The sequence below is a fragment of the Motacilla alba genome, chromosome 1A (assembly GCF_015832195.1).
Source record: "Motacilla alba alba isolate MOTALB_02 chromosome 1A, Motacilla_alba_V1.0_pri, whole genome shotgun sequence".
In the NCBI taxonomy this organism is placed as follows: Eukaryota; Metazoa; Chordata; class Aves; order Passeriformes; family Motacillidae; genus Motacilla; species Motacilla alba.
Genome location: NC_052031.1, coordinates 40,552,022 through 40,576,003, shown reverse-complemented (window position 1 = coordinate 40,576,003; position 23,982 = coordinate 40,552,022). Strand labels below are relative to the sequence as shown.

Genomic DNA, 23,982 nt, shown 5'->3' with positions numbered 1-23,982 from the left:
ATTTTGAGATCTTTGAAATGTCACCATCTACAAACCACAAAAATATGTCCAAGAACATTCATTGAACCAGAATACTCATTAAAGAAGGCACGTTTTGTTTGTCAGCTACCTGACACTAAATGAAACTCAACAACCATGATGGAAGCATAACCTTATCTCACCAAAGAGAGCAGTGTAATATACACAGTCCCAGGAAATGTCCAGCAAATCATCAGGAGTACATCAAGTTAGGCTTTCATCTGTCTTCAGGTTTTTGATCAGGGTATAATTTGTTATGAGAAACAGTAAATACATATTTATACTTGCATATTCTATGGCTCACTTTACAACCTACTCAAGTTAATGTCACAAAAAAAGATTCAAATACATTTTTATTTAACTAATAGTTTTAATGTATCTACAATACAATGACCACATGCATTAAATTAATTTTAAAGAAACTGAAACTGCATCTGACAGAAAGTGTTAGCATTACAAAATGCATGTTGATGCTAGTAATTACACCAGACAGTAATTGTTTATAATTTACTTTCCTTTGAAAATACACAAATAAAAAGTCATAAGTGTTACATTTATTGAATTATTATACCTACTTATACTCCTGGTATATGCTTTTATATTTGTGTGAGTACAGACACATGTACTGTATGAAAATACATTGACACATACTGACACAGATGTATCGACAGATATATTGACACATACAGCAATGCATTGAATTGCATTTCCATGGTTTCTGCCTTCACATGCTGCTTGTATTTTTAAATGGTAAGCTCTTCACTGTGAGAATATTATCTCCTCATGCCATTGGCATGGTGTTTGTATTACAAAGGGGTTTATTTCTGACTAAATTCTGTGTGCTGATGTGATGTGAAATAACGATCCCGGGTGGGTATTTGTCTAACATCAGTGAAGCAAAGCATGATGACTCATCCAAAATTTAACAAAAATTCATGAATAAAGTTTGACTATTTATGAATAAATAAATCCAGTTTTGAAAACGTATTTTCCAACAACACGTACGTCAACTTAGAGATGTGTGCATTATCCTATGGGATTAAAATTATGCACAAGCTTTCAAAATTTGTTTACAGCATATTGCATATCAGCTTATCAAAACTTTTGTAGCAGGGAAATAAGAAGGAAAATTATGACAGAACAATAATCTCAGGAAAACACAATCATCAGATATTAACCTCATTTCTTTTCACTACTTCTATATCTCTTATGCTTTTATTAGTTTTTGTCTTCTTTGTAGTCTTACACACAAAACCACAATAAAGACAAAAGACATCCATCATTCATTTTAACTAGATTTCTTCTTAATTATTCATTACCATGATGTGTTCCAGTTTGAAAATCTAAAACTGCTCTAATTGTTTCACTTCCTAGGGCATCCCCTTTCAAAAGTAGTGATTCTGTTATTTAACAGATAACACGTGTGTACTTGCTGTTTTGCTGTTGATGTTGACTTCTTCCCTCCAGTTCCAAATTTAAAGAAATAAAGAAGGATTATATAGAATGTGCTTATTTTTTTTATTTAATTGTTTATGAAGAAGATGGTTTGGAGTTCAAATTTTCTACCCAAGGACTCACTATGAGTCTGTTAAAGTAAAAGGTCTTGAATGGAGGAAGTTTATCTCCACTACACAAAGGACAGGTCTGGGTTCTATCGATTTAAAATACAAAGACCACAAGATTTATGGATACAGAATGAAAACATTCCACCTTCTTGTTACAGAAAGAACTCCAATGACTGAACAGACCCAAAGAGATCTATTGCAGGCAAAAGAGGAAGAAACGCTTAAAAGGTAAGAGGGGAAATGGGAAACAAGAGAAGACATGTCTGATAACACAACTCTGTGAAGTTACTATGCAGGTGTGAAGTGCTACTAATTCTAAATTTAGAAACTCCTAGTTCTGTGTGATGATACCTCATATACATATAAATAAATGCTCTTTCTAATTCACAAACTAGAATTTTCTGGACATAATGTCTGAAGTAGCAATGACTCTGCTAGAAGGACAAATTTCTATTCTGGTCAAGCAGAATAGTATCGCTTGTCTTCTTGAAGACTCAGCAGACTGGATGTGAGCAGCCACAAGTGGTGAAAAAATGTTTCTGTTTATTAGCCTGCTAGAGGAATAAAATTGCCCTTGGAATGAAAGACAATTAAGAGCACCACCACTACGCTTGCCTTTTGATATCCAATCTGCCTTGGTACCTTCTCTCCATAAATTTAAAAAGTAACCTCAGTAATATTTAGAATGTGTACATCAGCTTTCAAAAGAAAGGGAAATATTTTCAGGCAGGAACTAATAAACTGGTGGCAGGAAAGCTAGCCTAAACCTACACTGACTTTAGGGTACTGAACATGTATTCAGGCTTATCTCTGACACGGTTTTGAGCTTTCCTACTATTGTTTCTATTGGACATTCACTTTTTCACAGGCAGCTAGCCTGTCCTGTTTCTTCAGCATATGATACATTCTGATGTATATAAGCATATGCCACAGAAATGAGATACTGGGAAATGCTCAGTCAGGTGCAGTACACACAGACTTTCTATAGTCAAGGCAAATTCATGCTTGGATCCAAGCAAATAACAGTGCAAAAATATTTCCTCTTCAGAATTCACCAAGAATTGTTTCCAAACAAATTTGAGCATGGACTCATGAATGTGAGGCAAATCTAGGCTTCCATACAGCTAAGTTAATTGACTGAATTGCAATTCATGTAGACTCAGATTTATTTCACACCTGTCTCAGACATGTTCTAATTTTTATCCTCATACAGTGAATGCTAATACAGTATAATTTGTAGTTTTACTTTGTGACACTAGGAATAGATCAGATAGCATATGACTATGTCTTTGAAAAAGATAAGATAGAGTTGAGAACTTTGGGTACACTATTGAGTTGCAAAAAGAACCAAAACAATATAAAAAAACTCTGAAGATGATTGTCTTCTTACAACAAGGGCATTTCAAATAGACTTGGCCTTATTTTAGTTGTACAGAAACCAAGGAGTGTTTTAACATGAATTTCAACAGTAAAAGAGCTACATCAGTATTTAAATATTTATGAAATATTTATGAAAAATAATATTTACATGCTGAATGTTCTTTCCTTGCCTTCTGGCAAATGATGAATTTCTGGGGAATATTTATGACAGTACTTTCAAAAAAATGTTAAGGATTTTTAGGAGTCAATGTCTAGCTTTGGAAAAGGTAGCAATTTAATGAAGAATTTGAAGTGATATTTAATTTACGAAGTTTTATTCTAGTACTTTGTATTTTATATCTCTCTGACATGCTTTGACATTTTCATGATGAAGATTTAATAATAAAACAATAAATAAATAAGTTAGGCTCAATCTCCCTATGAATTAAGCTCTAGGAGCACCTCTTGCTCTCTGCAATGAATTGAAATTGAAATGTTTCGCTGCTGTGACTCAAGGAACAGAAAAGTTCCTTAAACTTCTGCCTTTTTCTATTTGCAAATATTTTTTTATATTTTGAGTAAGCCGGTTTAAAAGACATTGAAAACATATATGCTTATATGCATAAAATGAAATACTTTTTCATACCTTCAAAGTATCCAGCATTTATAGGCTGTGTCTTCCCTGGTGGTTTCACAGAGAGATGTTTATTTTCATTGTTTTTGAACAACGCCAGGCGCACAGCTGGTTCTAGATGACGAGAACAAGTTAAAATCAAAGGTCAGACCTGGCTCATTCATTCCTTCAAGCAGTTTTTCACCTTTTAGCCACTTAATAAATGAAAATACCTTTAAAAGTAGGTTTTATATTCACAAAGGATTACACTTTCTAAAAAAAAGCCATATAAATACACATGCAACTGAGAATCAAAGTCATTGTTTTGCAATTTTAACACTTGATCTTTCAGCTCACACATCTACAAATTAAAAATAAACACTGAAGCATGTATTTGCAGAAAATATTTTTAAAAAATATGGATTTTAAGCTTGAAATTAAAGCAGAAATATTAACAGGGTACATATCAAGCAGTGTTTCTAAAAGCTTTGGGTCAGAATTATTCAGCAGTCTAAATTAAGACATTTACACCTAAAAAATGTTAACAGAGGGCAGCTTATTTTTTGAGGTTACACTTTTAGATAATAACCTAGTCTTCCTCCATCTTCCATCCTCACTAAAATTAAAAAATTGAAATTAAAAAATACCCCAGAAGTCTATACACTGAAGTATGAAATCTTGATTGTTTCTTAACTGTTATATCTAAAAGTCTGTGAAGAGGTAAAGATGAGCAGATAATTGTATATAAACCTATATAAGTCATATTCCTAGACTGGCAAAAAAAAAAAAGAGTATAATTAACAAAAGCTACACTGATGCAAAAACCACACAAGTCAGAAGAAGAGATTTTCTCATGTTATTTACAATGTGAAGGAAGAATTTTTTGCTTGGCACAGGAGGAAAGTCAGAATTTAAGGGAAACAGTGCATTAGAAGGAATGTGAAAATTGTGGGCACAATGCAGAATAAACCATCAATAATAGTAAGAAAAAAAAAAAAGGACCAAAATTAATGTAGAAATGAAAGCAGATACACAATGATGAGCAAAGTATAATGAATTTTGTAGGTATGCCATGAAGCAAGGTAACATGATTAACAGAATGCCAATGAAAAGATAAAAGAAATATGTTTAAAAGAACACAGTAGCCCAAACAGATATATCCTCTCTCAGGAATATATGAGAAACAATGAGGCAGAAGAAGCTTGTCTACAAAGATGATTAAAAACTGGCCAAAAAGGGTAGAAATCAGTAACGAGGAGAAAAAAAAGCAATGGAGCTTATAGAAAAAGTAGAAATGGCAAGGGAAGGATCTAAATTTTCTCAAAGAATGTGTGTGTAGCAAAAATGAATATGTGAGACACTGCCAGAACAGACAGAGCAGGAAAACAGGTTATGGAATGACTCAAAGAGCATTCAGACATGATACATTGAAATTACCAGTGAGGTCTGGTGCTTCATTTTGAGTCTGTTACATGATCTCATTCGTGTTTAGTGAGAGAGTTTATAAGACCATGACAGCACTGCAGCAAAGTAAATATCTTTCTTGTTTGTTGGTTTTCTTATTTCTGAATGACCAGAATATCCTGTTAAGAAGGTGGGCAACTTCTTACGAATTTTAACAACAATTTGTAAATTTGGTTTTGACTAGCCCTCTACAGCTGTAGTAGACACTTAATTACAAACTAATGGTACATAAAGGGATCCTAAGAGCCCAGTTTTTCCCAGAGAATCGGAAGATCAATTACAAGCCTGGAGAAGGTCTCTAATGGGGTGTAGCACTCTAAGAGACAATGCATTGGCAAAATATGTCAAGATGTTGCAGTGTTCTTGGTCAGCCCACACTGCAGCAGCATGTGGCGGATGGAATGTTCTCAATGGTGCTAACCTCTCACAAAGCAGCAAACTTGACTGATGAAGGAATGGTGGCATGTGGGGAGGGAGTAAATTAGGTCATGCCTTCTTCACAAGGCAGAATCAGTGATACCTTACAATTTGTTATCTAAAATTGGCTAAGAGCCTCTCTCATGTAGTTGTAGGATGATTATAGCTTTCAGATTAACCCAGCGGATGTCATATTTAGAGTAATTTTAACTCACTTTCACTAGCAATGAAACTATTCAATGAAACTATCCAAAAGGCAAAATAAATAATGATTAGCTGCATTAGTTTCAAAGCTGGATTATTAGAATGATTCTGATAATGGATTAAGTTCATTCACAAACTGTATTGCCAAGTTTGTAGATCCTTTCACTCTGTATAAATGGATAAAGTAGCCTTCCAACTAAAAAAATATCTGTATCAGACTAGTGTTCATCAGGGTACCAAATTTTTGGGATAGTGAATCACAGTAAGACTTGTGAGAAAAATACCTTGAAATTGTATTAGATTACACTTTATAAGTTCTCCTTAAAATTTTAGATAATAGAAGTTATAAAAAATATTTTAAGCATGAATTATTATTGTCTGCTGTAAAGTTCTAAGATACATGGCCATCCACATCCTGCACACAGATAAAAAATATACAAATACAATCTTTCATAATTGTAAGTTTTACAACATCTAGCATACAGTGTTGACAAAAAAGATTTCTAACTTCTTCCAGCTTTATGCTAATTACAAAAACCAGTGTCTTTCTTCAATAAAAGACCAAAGACAAATTGAGAAAATCACATAAAACCTCTTAAGACAAAATGCAATTGAAAATTTCCAAACTAAGTTTGATTAATTTAAAATAATTCCTGAAATAATATATTTTTTCCTATGTGGGTTTATTGACATTGCACCAAAATGTTTTAAAAATATAATCTTTCCTTATCCAACCTCCCACCCAATTCTATGAAAACACCCAGTCCAAAGTTAAACTTTGGACTAAACAAAAATTTTTTGGTGAAGTCACTCAGAGTTATTACTCCCAAGTTAGATTTCTCAAACATTTATTTGTGCACAAAGATATCAGCAGCAAAGTGTTCTGTGAACTGGGAAGAAGGGCAAAGAATAGAAATTATTCTTCTAAGAGATTTCCATCAGAAGATTTATCTTTGAATCTTTGCAAAATAACTTAAAGAATCTACATGGATTTAACACAGTGCCAGACTACTTGAATTTGTACCTACCTGGATCACCTTAACCATTGCCTACAGCTCTTCTGTTATTAAAAATGAGTCCTTTTCTTTATCTAGTGCTAAATGTAAGCAATATTACATAGATTACTTCATAATACTAGTGCTTTTCAGTCTCTGAGTGAGCTAGGGAAATGAACTGCATGTATGCTTTGATGATGAGCAATCAAATGTTTTCGATTTCACACAGAGAACTGTGAAAGAGTCCAATAGTTCAAAATCACAGAAATATCATCTTGGATTCAGGCATACTCATTTAAATGCAGCTTATCAGATGATGATCTGTGCTCTCAATCTAGAAACCAGGGAGATAATTTAATGTACATTCCTTGGCTGCCTCCAAATAGCAAAGTTAAGCTGGACAAACATAAGATATGTTATGGAAATAATATGGAAGGAGTAGTTACAGCCTGATCTGGCACCACATTCTTAAGTTTCTTGTTAATACATGAAACTGAAAAATTAAAATATTTGCCACTCATTTTTGTTGTGCAATACCTGTAATTAGGAAAACATTAAGATAACGTGACAACTTTAAAGAGATGATAAGACAAAGTTGCACACAGTAACAGATGCTTATCTATACTGTAAACTCAGCTGGAAGAAAGAACAGCTTTTGTTCCATAATGGCACAGCAATTAGAACTCCAACTCATCCATGGCTGGAGTTCCCAGAAGATACCTCTATGCAGAAGTGACAATCACAACAAAAGCAGGGTTTTTTTCTGTTACTAAGAAAATGTAGATCAATGGTCATTCATGTAATGTGTAATAAGGAACAATAATATGCCACAAATTTTCATTCTGACTATTAAAACGGATTATCTGTTTTGGGGTTGTGTATTTTAGGAAAATGAGTTAAGTTTTTTATTGTTTTTATTTAATTTTTAAACTAGTATTGAACTGCTGTCTAAATTCTAAACTTGAATGAAATATCTTTATCATTGAGTTCTGGTTCTAGTGATCAAGGTCCACTTCAGCTGCTTTTTACCTTTTTAAAATTTTTTTCCTACCTATGTGGCATCGAGTATTACCATAGAATCATAGAACCATTGAGGTTGGAAAAGACCTCCAAGATCATTAAGCACAACATTTGACCAAACACCACCATGCCAACTAAAGCACAGCACTAAGTGCCCTATCCAGTCATTTCCTGAATGCTTCCAGGGATGGTGACTCCACCATCTCCCTGGACAGCCTGTTCCAATGCTTAACTACACTTCCAGTGAAAAAAATTCTTCCTGATGTTCAACCTGAACCTCTCCTGGCACTGCCTGAGGCCATTTCCTCCTGTTCTGATGCTGGTTGCCTGGGACAAGAAACCAACCCCCACCTGGCTACAGCCTCCTTTCAGGCAGTTGTACAGAGCAATAAAGTCTCCCCTAAGGTTCCTCTCCTCCAGGCTAAACATCCCCAGTTCCTTCAGCCACTCCTCACAGGACTTGTGCTCCAGACCCTTCCCCAGCCTTGTTGCCCTTCTGTGGGGATTCTCTAACACCTCAATGTCTTGCAGTGAATGGCCCAGAACTGGACACAGGACTCAAGGTGTGGCCTCACCAGTGTCAAGTACAGGGACACAATCCCTGCCCAGGTCCTGCTGGCCACACTACTGCTGATACAGGCCAGGATGCCATTGGCTTTCTCAGCCATGTGGGCTCACTGCTGACTCATGTTCAGCTGCTGACAACCAGCATCCCCAGGTCCTTTTCCTTTGGGCTGCTCTCCAGTCACTGTGTCCTAAACCTGCAGTGCTGCCAGGAGTTGTTGTGATCCGAGCGCAGGACCCAGCACTTCAGCACCCTTGTAGAACCTCATGCAATTGATCTTGGCCCATCAATCCAGCATTTCCAGATCCCTCTGCAGAGCCTTTCTGCCCTCCAACAGACCAACTTAGTGTCATCTAAGCAAATTTACTGAGGCTGCCTTTGATTCTGCACCCCCACCCCCAGCCATGATCAGCGATTAAGAGACTGAAGAGGTCCAGCCCCAACACTGAGCTCTGGGGAACCCCACCAGTGACCAGCTGCCAACTGGATGGAGTACCATTCATTACTGCTCCGTGGGCCTGGCCATCCAGACAGTTTTTAACCCAGCAAGAGTGCATCTGTCCAAGTCAGCTTCTCAAGGAGAATGCTGTGGGAGGAAGTATCAAAGGCTTTACTGAAGTCCAGGTTGACAACATCCACAACTTTTTCCTCATCCAGCAGGCGAGTCACCTGGTCATAAAATGAGATCAGGCTGGCCAAAGCAGGACCTGCTTTTTCTAAACTCATGCTGGCTAGGCCTGATCCACTAAGAAGAGAACTTTTTCTGGAGAGGAAAAGGTTAAGCAAGAAGTAATACACCAGTGTAGAAGAGACAAGCTTTCAGTCATCTTAGGAGAAAAAGAAGTAAACTGAGAGGCTAATATAAAATCCACAGGATGAGGGAAATTCCAGGTTAAGCAAGAAATTTGGTACTATTGTGCCAAGACATCTTTAGGAAGCTAAGATTGTTATGAGTCGCAGCCACTTAAGCACCATGAGGTGCAATAATGTCTGCTGTATTTAGATTTTGAATTAGAATTTCAATAGAGTATTATGCACGCAGGTTAACAGGAATATTTCTGACATTATTCCAGTTTTACTTGGCTTCAAATTTCCTGGTTTCTTGCCCACACTTTTTGTATTATCTTAATGTATAGTAAAAATAGTTGAAGCAGACACAGCAAACATTTTGTATCAGCAAAATGCAGGCCACAACTTTCTTCAAAAGCTACATAAACTAGGATACATCACAGTAGTGGATTAGAGCATAAGTTCATAAGCTAGTGGAACTGGTCTGCTGCAATATAAACCTTGCCTGAATCACTCCCCATCATAAGGCTATGCTACTTTAAACCCCCTCTCCCTTGCAATATAATACAAATTCAGTGCACTTGCTAGTATTTGCCATACTTTTTTCTTTACTGAGAAGATATGTGGCCAGACATATGAGGTAAGATACTTCTCAGTTACTTCTTCATATCTAGAGTTTAACTTTGTACTTCAGCAATTCAGTCTAGCTCTTGAGTCTAGGAATGGAAAACTGTAAGGGCTTTAATAGTGAGACTCAAATAGCCTGTTTTTGAATCATGTTTTAGCAAGAAATTTCTTTCCATAAAACAATGCAGATGACTAACTCAGATGTGGACTTCTATAATTATCAAACGGATACCATCACTGTTGCACCAGTAGAAGACAAATGTTTTATAAGAAAAATAAAAAGGAATACATTTCCACACCTGAATATACTAAGGATCAAAGATGTTCAGGGCTGTCCACTTCAGGTTCCAACCCAGCAGATGTCTTGAAAATATTAAAAAGCAACTATATAACTCTCTGGTAATGCAAACTGGTTTAACACTTTGCATTTGTGAATCTCAGGTCTAAGGCAAAGGACTTTGACAGCATATGGAACCAGAAAACATACTCTGACAGCTAGTTTGTTCCAAGAGGATCCATCAATACCTTATCATTACCTGCAAGTAATGAGATCTTTACACAGAATGATCAATAGCATAGAGAAGATGTTTGGGATTAGGCTGCAATCTCAACATAAAAGCTACAGGTTTAATGTGAAGAGCTTATAGTTTATTTGTATCTAGAATATTTAGAGTTGTTGTTGCTTTGCATATTCTCAAAGCTTGAAGTTTTACTTCTAAGTCAGATGTGTACGTAGGTATAACATCGAAAATTGCTTCTTTATACCTTATGATTCCCACTTCTAAGTGGCTGCTGATTGCTTACTTTCTAGTGGGTATGAATGTTTATCACAACAAAATTATTTTCTTGTAGTTAGCATACTTCAGCTACTTTCAGTTAGAAAGCTAAAAAGGAAACGGTTGTAATATTTACACTGAAGACCTGGAAATCCAACAGAAAAAACAGAAATAGTATTGCTGAAACTAAATCCTACCCCTTTCCATATGTATATCACTAAGTACAAGATAAAGGAACCTCGTTCCAGTGGAGATGAAGGCAATAGGATGGTAACTTAAATGGGAACATTAAAAGACAATGTTGACATCTACTTATTCAGATGAATTTCAATCTGCTTTTGAATATTAGAAGGAATCAAATCTCTCTTGTAGTTCCTGCTTCAGTAAGGTTAAACTCAAAGCAATTGCTTCAGAGTGTGAGTCCTCAGTTACACTAAAATTTCTAGAAGTAACCTAGCATGAGCTGTACCACACAGAGAACTAGGGAAAGATACTGGCAGCCTAATGGACCTTTTTACAGTTTCCTGATCTGGAGCTGACTAGCCTCAGGATAAAGTGTATCCACTCTAGTTTAAATGCTGAAAAGTCCCTCTCTTCCACCAGGCCCTCAAAAAGACCCTGATTTACTCTCGCCTCTTTCAGAGGATGTACCTGATGGAAAACATAGTTACACATGTGGAGATTCTTTCCACATGGAGAATATTTGATCAGGATTTTTTTTTTAGTATAAGATCAGAGCTTTAAGATCAATTAAATAAAAAAATACTTGTTTTGATTGGTAATTTCCATTATCAATTTCCATTAACAATTTCCTTAGAGACCAAGGAAGGACTGACTGTCAGTGTACTGTATGAGAAAGAATAGTCAGTTTGATAACCTTTTTCTGAGGGATAAAAAGGGATGGAGCAAAATATTTTCAGTCACATTTTTTGGTACTGGAAACTATGCTTTCTGTTCATCTAAAAAAAAACCTGTGATTTTTATGACTGACAGAGAAACCCATACAGGCAAATTATTTACACCGGTTGTTTTTGTGCTTGATGTAATAGTCAGAAAGACAAAAAAATTTTATATGAGGCAGTGTCAAGAGGAGAAAATTTGAAACTATAAAAACATTGGGCAAAAGGTTTTCCAATTTTTTTTAAACTAGCAATGTACTTTGAGAATATTCCAAACACTACATTAAAAAGCTCAACACCCATACATCATGTTGAATAATCTGAACAAAGTGAACATAAACATACCCATGAAATCCATTAGAACTACAACAAAAATAGGACAGCAAATTTGATATGCTCAATTTGACATCTCTTGACTGGATTAATTACTAACGTAAGACAGATAGCATATGGAGAAAACAAGATATAACCTAATAAGTTTTATTCATTGAAAAATTACAGAGAGGCCCAAAAATGGAATATATATAAAAAACCTCAGCTGCACACCAGACACTTCTTACTTTTTTTTTTTTTTTTAAATAAGGTAAGATGGTAGGGCACTATGGAAAGCTATGAAAATTTCAATATATTAACTTTAACTTCTTATCCATATAGTCTCATTACCACAAAGCATGATTTGCAGATTACATGTCTTTTTTTCACCTATCCCTTTTATTATTTTTTAACTATAGATAATTTTTATCCTATTTAGTCTTAGTCATAGTTATGATATTTAAAGCAGAAAAAAAATTACAGAAAAAAATGTTGCCTAGATATATCTGTAGGCTGTTTTTTTTCCCTTCAAAGCAAAAAACATCTTTCAATATTTTCAAGACTTAATACAGAAGAGTTTTGTAAAGTTATGCAGAAGAGTGTTGCTTTTGATACAAAATATAAGTAAATAAGGGTGCATTTTCTAAAGACCATTTAGTTAGATCCTATTGTCAACTAGGGTCTTAAATGTTAAAATGTTTCTCGTAACATAAGTATTTGACTAATATGTTTATATGTTTTTATACGTAATATATTCCATCAATGTTTCTATTAGCATATCATATTAACATATTAACAACCTCTAAGAAAGGTTCATCGACATTAGAAGTATCTGAGAAGAACCAGAACACAATTGGATGAGAAGCTGGATAAGCTTTATCTATTTCCACAGTAAATATATAATTCAAAAAATTTAATGATGTACTTTCAAATATATCAAATCGTTGTTTTCACAAATAGTTCATGCATAAGTCAAAATTTTTAACATAAGATTTTCTCAAGAAGAAAATACAAGAAGCACAAAATGCAGAAATACAAATTCCACATCTAGAAGATGAGATACATGAACAGGAAGAAATAAAAGTTCTGCTTACCATAGCTGTCAAATATTCAACTTAAAAATCCACTGGAATAGTTTTTAAAATCTAAAATATGTTAATTGAAACTGAGTTGTGTTTACTGAATCGCACTCCACCTTTATTCAAATTAATGTTTAATGTTATTCAAGCAAAGCTTTTAAACGAGAAATGCAGTATTATTTTAAGAATGGAAAAATTACATCAATATAACCATTATTTTAACTGTTGACTTACCTAAATATTTATTACTGTATTTGTTAGGTTTCAATTTATGGGCCCTCTTCAGCATTAGATGTGCAGTAGAAATATCCTTAAAACCCCTAAGGGAAGAAAGTAGCTTACTAAATATTTGACATGTATTATGTTACACCAGCTGCATATTATTGTATAATACGCTTTTCAAAAAGAATACTGGTGTGTAGTACTGATCCACAGTATGAAACTTTCTGAGTTACAGAGATAGCTGCAATTCTTGTCTTAACATTACATTATCGCAACTTATTAAGATAGTTTCCTAGACACAAAAATAATTACAATAATTTTTACTTTGGTAGAAAACAGAGGTACTTCAGAACTGGAACTTAAAAAAAGTAAGCAACAACAGCCAACTTTACTATAACTATCTTGGAAGTCACTGTATAAATAAAAGAGTTTAACATACCATTCTTCTGATATCTTCTCTTCTTTTTCAGACATAAATAAAAACTCCTTTTTTTCTTTCCAGTTAGAAAGCTGCGACATTGTTTCCTTCCCTGACCTGGAAACAAAGTATGAGAGCAGTACTGAAAGGTAAGTAAATAAGATAGGGTCTGGGGTTACACTGTTTTGCAGCCTTTTTTATTCTGCAACTTGATTGTGCCTTTTAAAGGCACTTTTGAAGCTTGGAAATGATATTAAAAAATTCATTTTAATACTCCATGAAGGTTTTATCTTGAAGAGTAATAAAAGTCTGCCATCAATTTGAAATGTTTACATTTCAATTACTTGAAGCATATTTCAGTCCTTTCACAGAATGCAGCTGTTTAAGAAATCCCTTTTAATCTTTATCTAGTCTTAAAGATCTCTATTTCAACATCTATTTCATAACATATATGAAAAAATAGAAGTTTTATGATTTACAGTCAAACCTAAATAAATAAAACTACACATATATGTTCTTATATTCCTAATTATAGAAGTCAATGAAAAATAACAACTGAATTTAATACATTTGGTTTTAGAAAGTAAATACATTTTAACTCTAGTATTATCACATTGACTAAAAGTAGCAAAAGCATCAGAAAATAGCTTCTTCTTCTCCTTTTTATTTTTTGTCAAATCCAAATGAACTAAATACAGTTTAAACCAATATAATTTAACTTACCTACTATAAAAATGGGTTTTTTCTGCTGAGTATGAATGTGGTCTGTTAGCACACTGCCAAACTTCTTGTGGTGCTAATGGCAAACTATTTGAATGTTCACTGGAATCTGAAGGCCTAGAAAACTTCTAAGAGAAAGAAAAGGAATGCAGTTGATTGTCCCCATAAGTTTGAGTTTAAAAAGTGCAGGAAAACCTGCGCCAGGGTTTGCAGAGTTTATCACTATAACTGAAAGGATTCTTAATGGTGATATGCCCATTACAGACCTTACTTTCAACTAATTGACTAGGACAAAAAGGGGACTTTAATTACACTTAATATCCCCAAATATTATAAAATGTACACTTATAAGACTCTTTTCTCTTAATTGTAGGAAACAAAACATCAGTAATACTACGCTTGTAATAAGAATACAAAGCCCTACAAAAACAAAAAAGCCAAAACTTCAAAGTTTATCTAGCAGACATTACAGTTCGATGACCTTTAGCTGTTCTGAAAACATTCAGCTGTTGTCATATAATGCAGATCTTAGTATTTTTAAAGCAGTTTGTTAACTAGCAATCTTAATCCATTGCCAAACGTGCAGATGAAGCACATCATCTTTTTTTTTCTGCTACTGTGAAGTGTTGAAATAAATCCAAAATAAAGAAAAAATAAGCAAATGAAAGAAAATCTAAAAGAAAAATTGCATCTGGAGATGAGGAGGAAGTCTGAGACTTCTAAAAGTAATTGTGTTTTTAAGTCACTAAATTGTCATATTAATCACCTCAGAATAGCATATCCTTAGAGAATGAATAAAGACTGAAGACTAAGTTGTTTCTGTGACATGTTACCTTTGGCCAGTGCAGCTGGTTTGAGAGCAGGAGTGTTTTTGAAGGGAAACGGGTGGAATCTAGAGTTAGCCATTCCTTCTCTAATGCAGCCTGCATGAATGAGCAAAGTCAAATAGTGCACTGATAAATACAGTTTAGTTTTGATAACTCTTGCAAAATCTCTTTTAAATTGTCTGACATAATTTATATTTTATGCATCTTTTCAAGTTGTACATCAGAACTGCCACCCGCAGAGCAATCAGACTCAAAGCAACTTTGGAGATGCTGTGCTGGAGTGTTTTATTTTACACAAATCAGATCAACAGTATTTGTGGGGTGTGGAGGTCCTTTTTGGGTGCTAGTTTTGCATAAGATGCAACCCCTCTTTCTCAAATTCCTGTAATTTTATTCCAACATTGTTAGCAAACCCAAGTTATTATAAAAGACTGTCAAACTTTGAAAAAATAGAGACCTAAGATACTTAAAGGCATAAGGAATATGAAGAGCTTTGTGTGATGTTTTTGACTATTTTATGTCCAGATGTAGATGCCTGATTCTGTCAAACTTGTTTTTGTGGAACTGAATTGGTGAGTAATTTTCATTGAAATTTGGGGTTAAAAAGTAAATTCTATATAATGCTATATGCTTCAATTGCGTAGTTTTATTTCTGATGTAATGGATTAAATGGGAAACTGAAATAATAGTTAGAATGAAGAAGGGTGACAGAATTAGTTGCTAACTGGTGTCCTTAGCACTTGAAGGTAGAATTCAGTTTTCTTTCATAAAAATAAACTCTAGACTTTGTTGCAAACCCAACCTGTATATGACTTGTTTTTCTTATAGGTCCTTGAGGTTTTTTACAATGTCTTTTCAATATATTCTGATAAGTGAGAGACTCAAATCACTCCCACACAGTAAGTAAATACCACTGAAGAATTTGGCTTGACTTACAGGGCTCAGTCATTCAGGTTCTTCTTAGTTCAACAGCAAAGAGCCTGGGGTTCATTCTTTTAGAAATGTCTACTTATAAAACTGGACTATCTTTCTCCCATTCATAAAATATTTCAGATTTTACTGATTTCTGACCCTGAGAAATGATCCTAAGTTTGAATACCTTACTGTGTAGTTTGTGGAAACAGGACGTTGTACAGCTTTAGATTAGTGAACAAGATCTTCCAAGGCCTTTGAAATTCTGGGAGACAAAAGAATCATATTCCAGGTATTTTGAAAGCTTAGTTTGGGTATTGGTCACATGATTCGGTGGCTCTAAGATCACTCTTTTTGCTTCCATTCTGACCAAGATTTGAAAAATAACGTTTGATTTTATTTTCATGTCTTAAAAGGGATGAATTCCTACATCTGATTGATTCCCTGCTTCTGGAGTTCCTTGTTATTTGATTACAGTATGTTTTGGTTTTCATTCCTTTATTTAATAAATCTGGAAAAATTCGATGCCCTCATTATTAACAGATAACCACTCTTCCCCTCCTCAACATTTCAATTCATGACAAATACATAATATTATCCATTTTAATATACCTCCTCTCTTGGGTAGTTGTGTATGTTAAGAAATCTATATAAATAAGCTGCAGAGGCATGCAACAAATAAAATTTATCACATTCTTTAACAATTATCTACAACCCACTAATTTATCTCTCCTCAGTAATGTGATTACTCTTATGCTGATAACCACTGAGTGGTTGATTCACACAATTGTCATTAAAAAAAATTCATTCCAGAAAGCAGACTGTAGTAAATCAAATCCCAGAGGTGATAAATTAATATGTGACATTGGTACTATTTGAACATAGAAGACTGACAAGTTCATATCTCAGCAGAGACAAAGCTACAACAATTCCAGCAGAATGGTCAAAAAGAAAAACTATGAAAAAGGTACATCTGATTGAAAACTTCCACTGAAAATAGGTATTATTCCTCCTTTTGCTCTTTAAATTTACTTCTCAATTGCACTATGCAAATCATATTTTTAATTCATCAGATGAGAATTTTTCACTTATTTTTCAAGACTGGGCCTACAATCCAGTCAACAGTGCTGGTATATACAGGTATATGAAAATAGCAAATTTTGGAAATTTTTCTTCCTCCTCTACTTGCAGAAGAATCAATACAGGTGGGAGAGAGGTAGATTTCCATTTCTTGCACAATTTAAATGTCAATCAACTTAATCTGTGTGTACAGTGATCTGTCCATTATTTACCTGAGTACTTAAAGGTCTTCCAGTAGCAGTGAATATTATCCAAGCTCTAACATCAAATTTCAAGCCAAGCCTCCATGCTGGCTAGTTGAATTTTTACTTCTCTGATGAAATAGTTTGTAAAAAAAAAAAAAACAACAACAAAAAAAAAAATCCCACCAAAAAACCCCCCAAACCAAACAACCCCCCAAACAAACAAACAAACAATGAAACAAAAAAAAAACCCCAATGAGAAATAACACTCCAAAGATGTAGCCAATTTTTTGCAACAAGAATCACTTAGCAGTACATTGATTGAATCCTTTTGCTTTATAGTGGTACCATAACCCAATTAAACTCTTTATATTGAAACTTGCCTCACTAATATTTTCCTACCCTAGTGTTTGCCATTTATTAATTTAGTACTACTAGTGGTTTGATTTCTTTTGTAGACTATAAAATGTAATTCAGTGTCCTAAGCGTTGAAAAGAAATATCAGTAAAAAGATAAAAGTATGAATCAAAGGTATAAATATGCGCAACAATAAAAAAAAGACAGCTTATGCACCATTAAGTACATCTTTTACTCTTATAAATGTACAGCATATCATAAAAATATACCACACTGATGTTTGCTTTGTCCACAAAAATAAACACAATTGATTTTCAAACACTCCCACTATGTTTTGCCTGGAAATTTTCACACCACTAAGCTCAAGAAACATTTGCTCACACCTTCCCTATAAACAGTCCTAATGAAAAGTTTATGACAGATTTACCAACACCTAAGGCTTAAAAACAGATCTGTTTGTACAGATATTGTTCACTAAGATTAAAAAATAACAATCTGAGATGAATTACAAAGCAAATATAATGACAGTTTTTGACTGTATGGTCTATACAAACAGCTATAGGTGTGCTACATTTGTATTTATTTCTAAAGCAGAATTAGGTAATTTCCTAAATACAAGGTATACAACGTGGCTTTACACATATGTGTAAATCACACACAGTTTATGTAACACATATTAGTTCACCTAAAGATATCTTCTATGCTTTTGTATCCTCCATACTTTATTTCTAGAGTTTTTTTCAAAAAGGTCTGTACTAATTGCTTTAAGTTTCAAGTTTCAAAAACACACAAAACATACACAGAGCTTTCTATTTTTTTGCTTTTTGCACTTTTTTTTTGTTAACTCATTTGAAACAAATTTTTAGATTTTTAAACACAATTCAATTATCCATTATACCACTCTTCAGGAAGAAGGAGGTGTGAATCTATTTGGAGTCAGGATTTTCTTTCTGAATTTTAATAATGAAACTTAAATATTATTAGCTATTTACACTTATCCATCAGGATCAAGAACTTTTTATCCTGACTCACAATGCATTTTTTTATCCTTTGAGGCACTACTATTACAGGGTTCCTCCTTTGATTGTGCAGCTCATTATCAAACTCTGGAGGTTTAGGGATTTTTTTTTCATGGCATATTATATATAGCCTTCTTCATTTTGTTCCTCCTTCATTTTTCCAGTGTTTACTCAATTTCTTCCTTTGCAAAATGCAATGACTATTTACATCAAGCATTAAACTTCTGTAGTCTCAGAAACAGAATTCAATCCTATACTGAGCAGAGTGAGAATGGTTCTGCTAACTTTAATCGGGTCTGAGTGAGCTGCCCAAAAGTCGAGTTTTAGTGCAAACATTATTTACAAAATCTAATCCAAGGCATTTTTATACGCTCTGGATTACATTCTGGAGTTAAGTAATCTTTTATACTATATCATGATTATACATGTAATTAGAGCTGTTCAGAGTCATATTTACACCAGGAACAAAAACCAGTTCTCAGGACAGTGTCAAAGTTACACTCAGGCTTTGAAGCACTTCTACAAGTAACTGTCCAAACTGTGAATAATGCCATCACATATTGCCTTTCATCTCTCTGAGATCAAGGAGGATCACAAGAGCATAATAAAAACCAAACCAATTCCTGAAACTGCACTACAGTTTGAAGCAGAGGATGCAAAAAGGCATTAACAATACAGGCTGAAAAGAAAGGCCAGCATTTGACATCTCACAACTCTGTTCTAGTCAGAGCAAATATCCATCTACATCAGTACTCTGCTTCCAGAAGAGTTCAGCAGCAGTTGCCTACAGAAAGAATGAAAAAAGTTGGACGTGATGAGAACAATCCTTCCTTTAGTACATTCTTTTAGGCCTTGGAAACTGGTGGTTTAAGGACTTTCTGCCAAAATCTAGGCAATTATTCCTCACCCTAAAACAGTTACCTAATTTCTAATGACAAATGTAACTATCTGGTCAGCATATTTGCCATGTCATCTCTATGTCAACCTAGAAAGAATGAAAATCATGTATACGACTCATAGGATGTAACTGCTGAAGGGGTGTAGATTAACTTCAAAAGGACATCATGGACACCACAGGAGCTGAAGCTACCCCAGGTTTCCAAGTGTGGTGGACCTCAGAATCACCACCTAAGAAAACAGTGAAACTATCTTTGAAAATCAGGGAAAACTAACTCTTTATACCTCTTTCCTTTGTTCTTTTATCTTCTCATTGTCATTCACTGTTTTCAGGACAGTGATGGTTTATTCAGAAAAAAAAAATTGATATTTATGTAGTACATTAATTATATGGTATTTTAAGATAAAAACAATTAAACTACACAACAATATAGACAAGCAGAAGAAAGCTAACATCCAAAACATATAGTGAACTAAGAGTAATGACCGGCTCCTGATAATTGTAACCTAACAGGAAGAATGGCAAGGGAAAAAGAAAAATAATCTTCTACCAGAAACAGTATTTCCGCATCAGAATTTCATGGAAATAATATATGGAATCCTCTGCTTTGAAAAAAGATTCACTCTTTCCAGTTCATCTGCCTGGTTTTATGCAATATGTTTTTCTGTACTTCTGCTCCCCTCTGTGAGGTAGGCTATTAGCATCATCCTTAGGAGGAATGACCCTTTTTCAAGCAGATAATATAAAGTATCTGCTCTTTCCACATTGAAATTTGTTTTCAATAAGAATACAATATAATTAGAGTAAACAAATAAATGAATCAGAATGAATCTTTCCATTAAGTCTTCTCTATAGAATACAAATGTGAATAAAGTTCTTCAGGCTGGTGATGTCCCTAATTTCTAGTTTTTAGAGAGTATATTTGAGTAGTGCAGTTAAAGTCTAGTTCACTGAAGGACAATAAAAAAGGTAAAAGCAAAGACAAATGAAAGGCAAAACTTTCAGCATCCTTCTATGACTATTTTAAATAAGCTTTAAAAAATTATTTTGGGGCAATACATTCCACATGAAGAACTACTTTTCCTGATGTTAAACATCCTCCAGGTTAAATACTTGCTTAGAGTGGGAGGGGGAGTGGTGAGGCCGAGGGATCTTGTGCTGAAGATTAACCCTCCAGATACTCACAGCCAGCCCACTGAACTGTCTTTCATCTGGCAGAAAGCTGTAACTTTCTCTCTTGGTTCCTGGCAAACATATTTCACTTTGTAGGATATTTCATTTAAATATCATGCTAGTCCAGGAAAACATATTTCATTTCTTTTTAATCTCAACTTATTTCTGCCAAGGCCTGAGTATTTGCTGATAAATTCTTCTCTTAAATCCTAAATAAATTTTAACAAATTTCTTAAGAAATCACTAATTTTTAGCTCTTATAGCTGAAATAGAAGAACCAGATCACTTTTCTATGCCCTTTTGTATATTGTTGATAGACTGTGATTGAAAACTTCCTTTGAAATTAAAGATCTGAATATATTTGTGTATTTAGCCTTTTCTTTCATCCATTCCTTTGAGGAATCAGATTACTCTATGGACTAGTTTTTTGTGAAACTCAAGTTCATGTGTAAAGCTTAGTTCAATGTTAGGAAGTTGAACATCAGCTCAGATCCAGACTTTATAAATAACTTCCAAAGCTAAGAAAACGTCAGATATGAACTTCCTCAACTGAATCTTCTATTAGCTGCAATATTATTCTACTTGCAGTACTACAAAAATTCAGTCTAAACTCTACTGTTTTAAATCTACATGTAAGTGCATTTAACAATATTATAAAAAATTATAGAATCCTTTTCATTAGATAGCTTAGAGGATACACATTTTACAGCAAATATATATCTGAACTTCAAGCAGTAGGAAAAACATTCCTTTTCTCTGAGTTTGTCTTCCAGTATTTTTCACATATTTTATGTGCTGAAGATAAATAGGTTAGCACCCTAATAAAGGTTATTTTAACCTTTGGCAATGCTTCTTTTTCAACCCTGTTTTTATATTAGACAATATATATACATCACATACATTAGAAAAGAAATCTGGGTACAGCTGCATTCTTATGACTGCTAAAACCAAACAAAGTTTCAAGCCAAAAAAAGTAGTGAGTATCACATGAATTCCAGAGAAACATTGCAACAATTAATTGACCTCCAGAGATTTTACAGACTTACAAAAACTGGTTAATTATTAGAGTACATTCTTGCAGGAAAATGAGAATACAAGGGGAGTTGTCCATTTCTAAGAAGGATATACTGATGATTACTGGAAAAATCACATTCTGCTAAAAAAAATTAAAGAAAATTTTATTGTAGAATGTCTTCCCCAAATGTATTTTTTCCTAATTTTTAATAAGCTTGGAAAAAATTAAAGGATCACAGAAGTTTTAATTCAAATAAAAGGTTGAATGTCTACATACGTAATTAACTCTCCAAAAATATGAATCTTATTGTAGTTCATGTCAGTCATTCACGACCTAGGTGACCTAAACTTTTCTAAAAATGAATTTTTATCTTACTCCTGACAGGGTTCAAAGGAAGCTCTGTGTCTTTTTTTTTTGAATACAAAAATAAAAAATACAGATGGGTAAATGGTAACCCCAACTTCAGAGATTAGACATGATTCAAGTAAGCATCAGAAATGTATGCTTGAAAAATTTTTTCAGACATAAACCTCCACCCATTTCAATAAACATCAAGCTCCTGGAACCTTCAATCCACTCCTCAAAATGGGTCTAAGACCCCAGATATTGTTTATCCCCATTAAAATGACAGGAATCTTCAGGATTTCCCCTCTCTGACTCTGGCACATGACACAAATTTTTGCTGCTGTGTCTCTATAAACCTTTTCTGAAGTTTTTTCTACTTCCATGAAAACAAAGAAACAAAACTTTCAAGAGGCAATGAGTTAAAAATTAAAAAAACAAAACCCTGACCCTTAAATACTGTGCATTTAAAGAATTTTGAAGGAACATAACCCAAAATGTTTTATCCAGCTTAGATAACGAATACTAAAACACAATAGAAAAGAAAGCTGTGCTTCAGCTTGCAGTTTTGTCTAAAGAAGGGAAGTCATGCAGAAGCACAGGGTAATAAAAAATAGACTAGTCACAAGTTTATAGTCATTTAACCTTTAACATGTTTCAAAGTTCAGGTCACATGAAAGATTAGATTCAATTTTAAGACAACTTTCCTTTTTGCTCAAAAGTCCCTGTTTCAGAAACAAGAACAAAAAAAAAAAAAAAAAAGGTTTTGGGAGCTAAAGAGCAAAGGAGGGTCAAGTTATAAATAAAGATTCTTTGCAATTTATGTTAACTAACCTCTAATTAGACTACAAAATCCTTAATTCTATAGAGGTACATCTAAATAATCTCTCAGCTTCACTTATATTGTCCTCCTTATATGTCTCTAGCACTGTCTCTTCTATTTGAAATAAATTATCCACAAATGAATCTGCAAGTTGAAATTTGTTAATTCATGCCTGTATTCTCAACACCTTAAATTTTTTGGGACATGTAATGACACTCTTTAGAAAGAAGCTGATTCTTTGGGATGCTTTCCTGGTTTATGAAATGATCAATAGCTACTCCTATTTCCATTTAAGAAAAAAAGTTTTAAAGTATTTTTCATGCCAAAAAAATAAGACAGTGAGTAGTAGGACAGTATTTAGCATTTAGAATTCCTTAGCTCACTCTATTCCAGGACAAACTAGACATAAACTTACATAACTTTTAGCTAAATTAAGACTATAGTATAGCATATGAGGTGTTCGGGGTTTTTTACCATTCATTGTATACACTGTTAGAAACTAAAGCATTACATGGAAACTCCATTATGACTACACATCCTTTTCTGTGAGACTGCTTCCTAGAAAGTCAGACCCTAGCCAACAGTATTGCCCATATATTGGACTTTGCACTTGCTCTTGTTGAACATTATGAGGCTCTGGTCAGCCTGTCTATCTAGCCCATGCAGGCTGCTCTTAAGAACACCATGATCCTCCAGCATGCCAACCACTGCCCTCAATACAGCGTCATCTGCACACTTGAGATTGCATTTTGTTCCATTAGACAGGTAGCTGATTAAATTTTTTACTGTTTTGATCCCTCTACCATCCATTATGGGCTCCATTAATTACTGTCCACCCATAATTATGACTATGTAATTTTGCACCATGAAATGCAAATATTTGAGCCTGGCAGTCTAGTGAATTTGCCAATGACCTTACTGTCTACTTTTCCAGCCCATATCTCAATAAATTTAGGGAATAAGATTCTGGGAGATAGTTAACAGCCTTGCTAAAATAAAGGCGTGCAATATGCACTGTGCTCCTCTTATTCATAATAATTCATAATAACCATTCACCTTGTGACTGAAAAAAATCAAGATGAGGAGTCCTTGGTAAACTCATACTAGATTCTCACAATCACCTTCTTTCATGGATTTAGAAATGGCTTCTGAATGTATTTACTCCAAGCATTCCCAGAAAGTGAGATAATGTTGATGGCTTCTAGTTCCCTGGATCTTCCTCTTCAATTTTCTGAAGATGGGTGTTATGTCTGCCCTTCTCCAGTTACCGGTAACCTCCCCAGTTGCTGTGA

General features: G+C 34.2%; 1 protein-coding gene across 5 annotated transcripts in view; it reads right to left on the bottom strand.

The window, feature by feature from the left end:
* The window catches only part of LRRIQ1 (leucine rich repeats and IQ motif containing 1), a 101,766-nt gene that overhangs the window by 35,373 nt on the left and 42,411 nt on the right, over positions 1-23,982 (bottom strand). For 3 of the 5 annotated variants that reach the window (XM_038155412.1, XM_038155414.1, XM_038155413.1), the window contains exons 19-23: positions 14,896-14,985; positions 14,066-14,190; positions 13,364-13,459; positions 12,937-13,022; positions 3,589-3,690 (exon numbers count right to left, since the gene is read on the bottom strand). In XM_038155412.1, coding sequence (XP_038011340.1) covers positions 3,589-3,690; positions 12,937-13,022; positions 13,364-13,459; positions 14,066-14,190; positions 14,896-14,985 — 499 coding nt within the window. Of the gene's footprint in view, positions 1-607; positions 2,135-3,588; positions 3,691-12,936; positions 13,023-13,363; positions 13,460-14,065; positions 14,191-14,895; positions 14,986-23,982 lie in introns of those variants that run through there. The other 2 variants (XM_038155415.1, XM_038155417.1) reach the window with 2 other exon arrangements.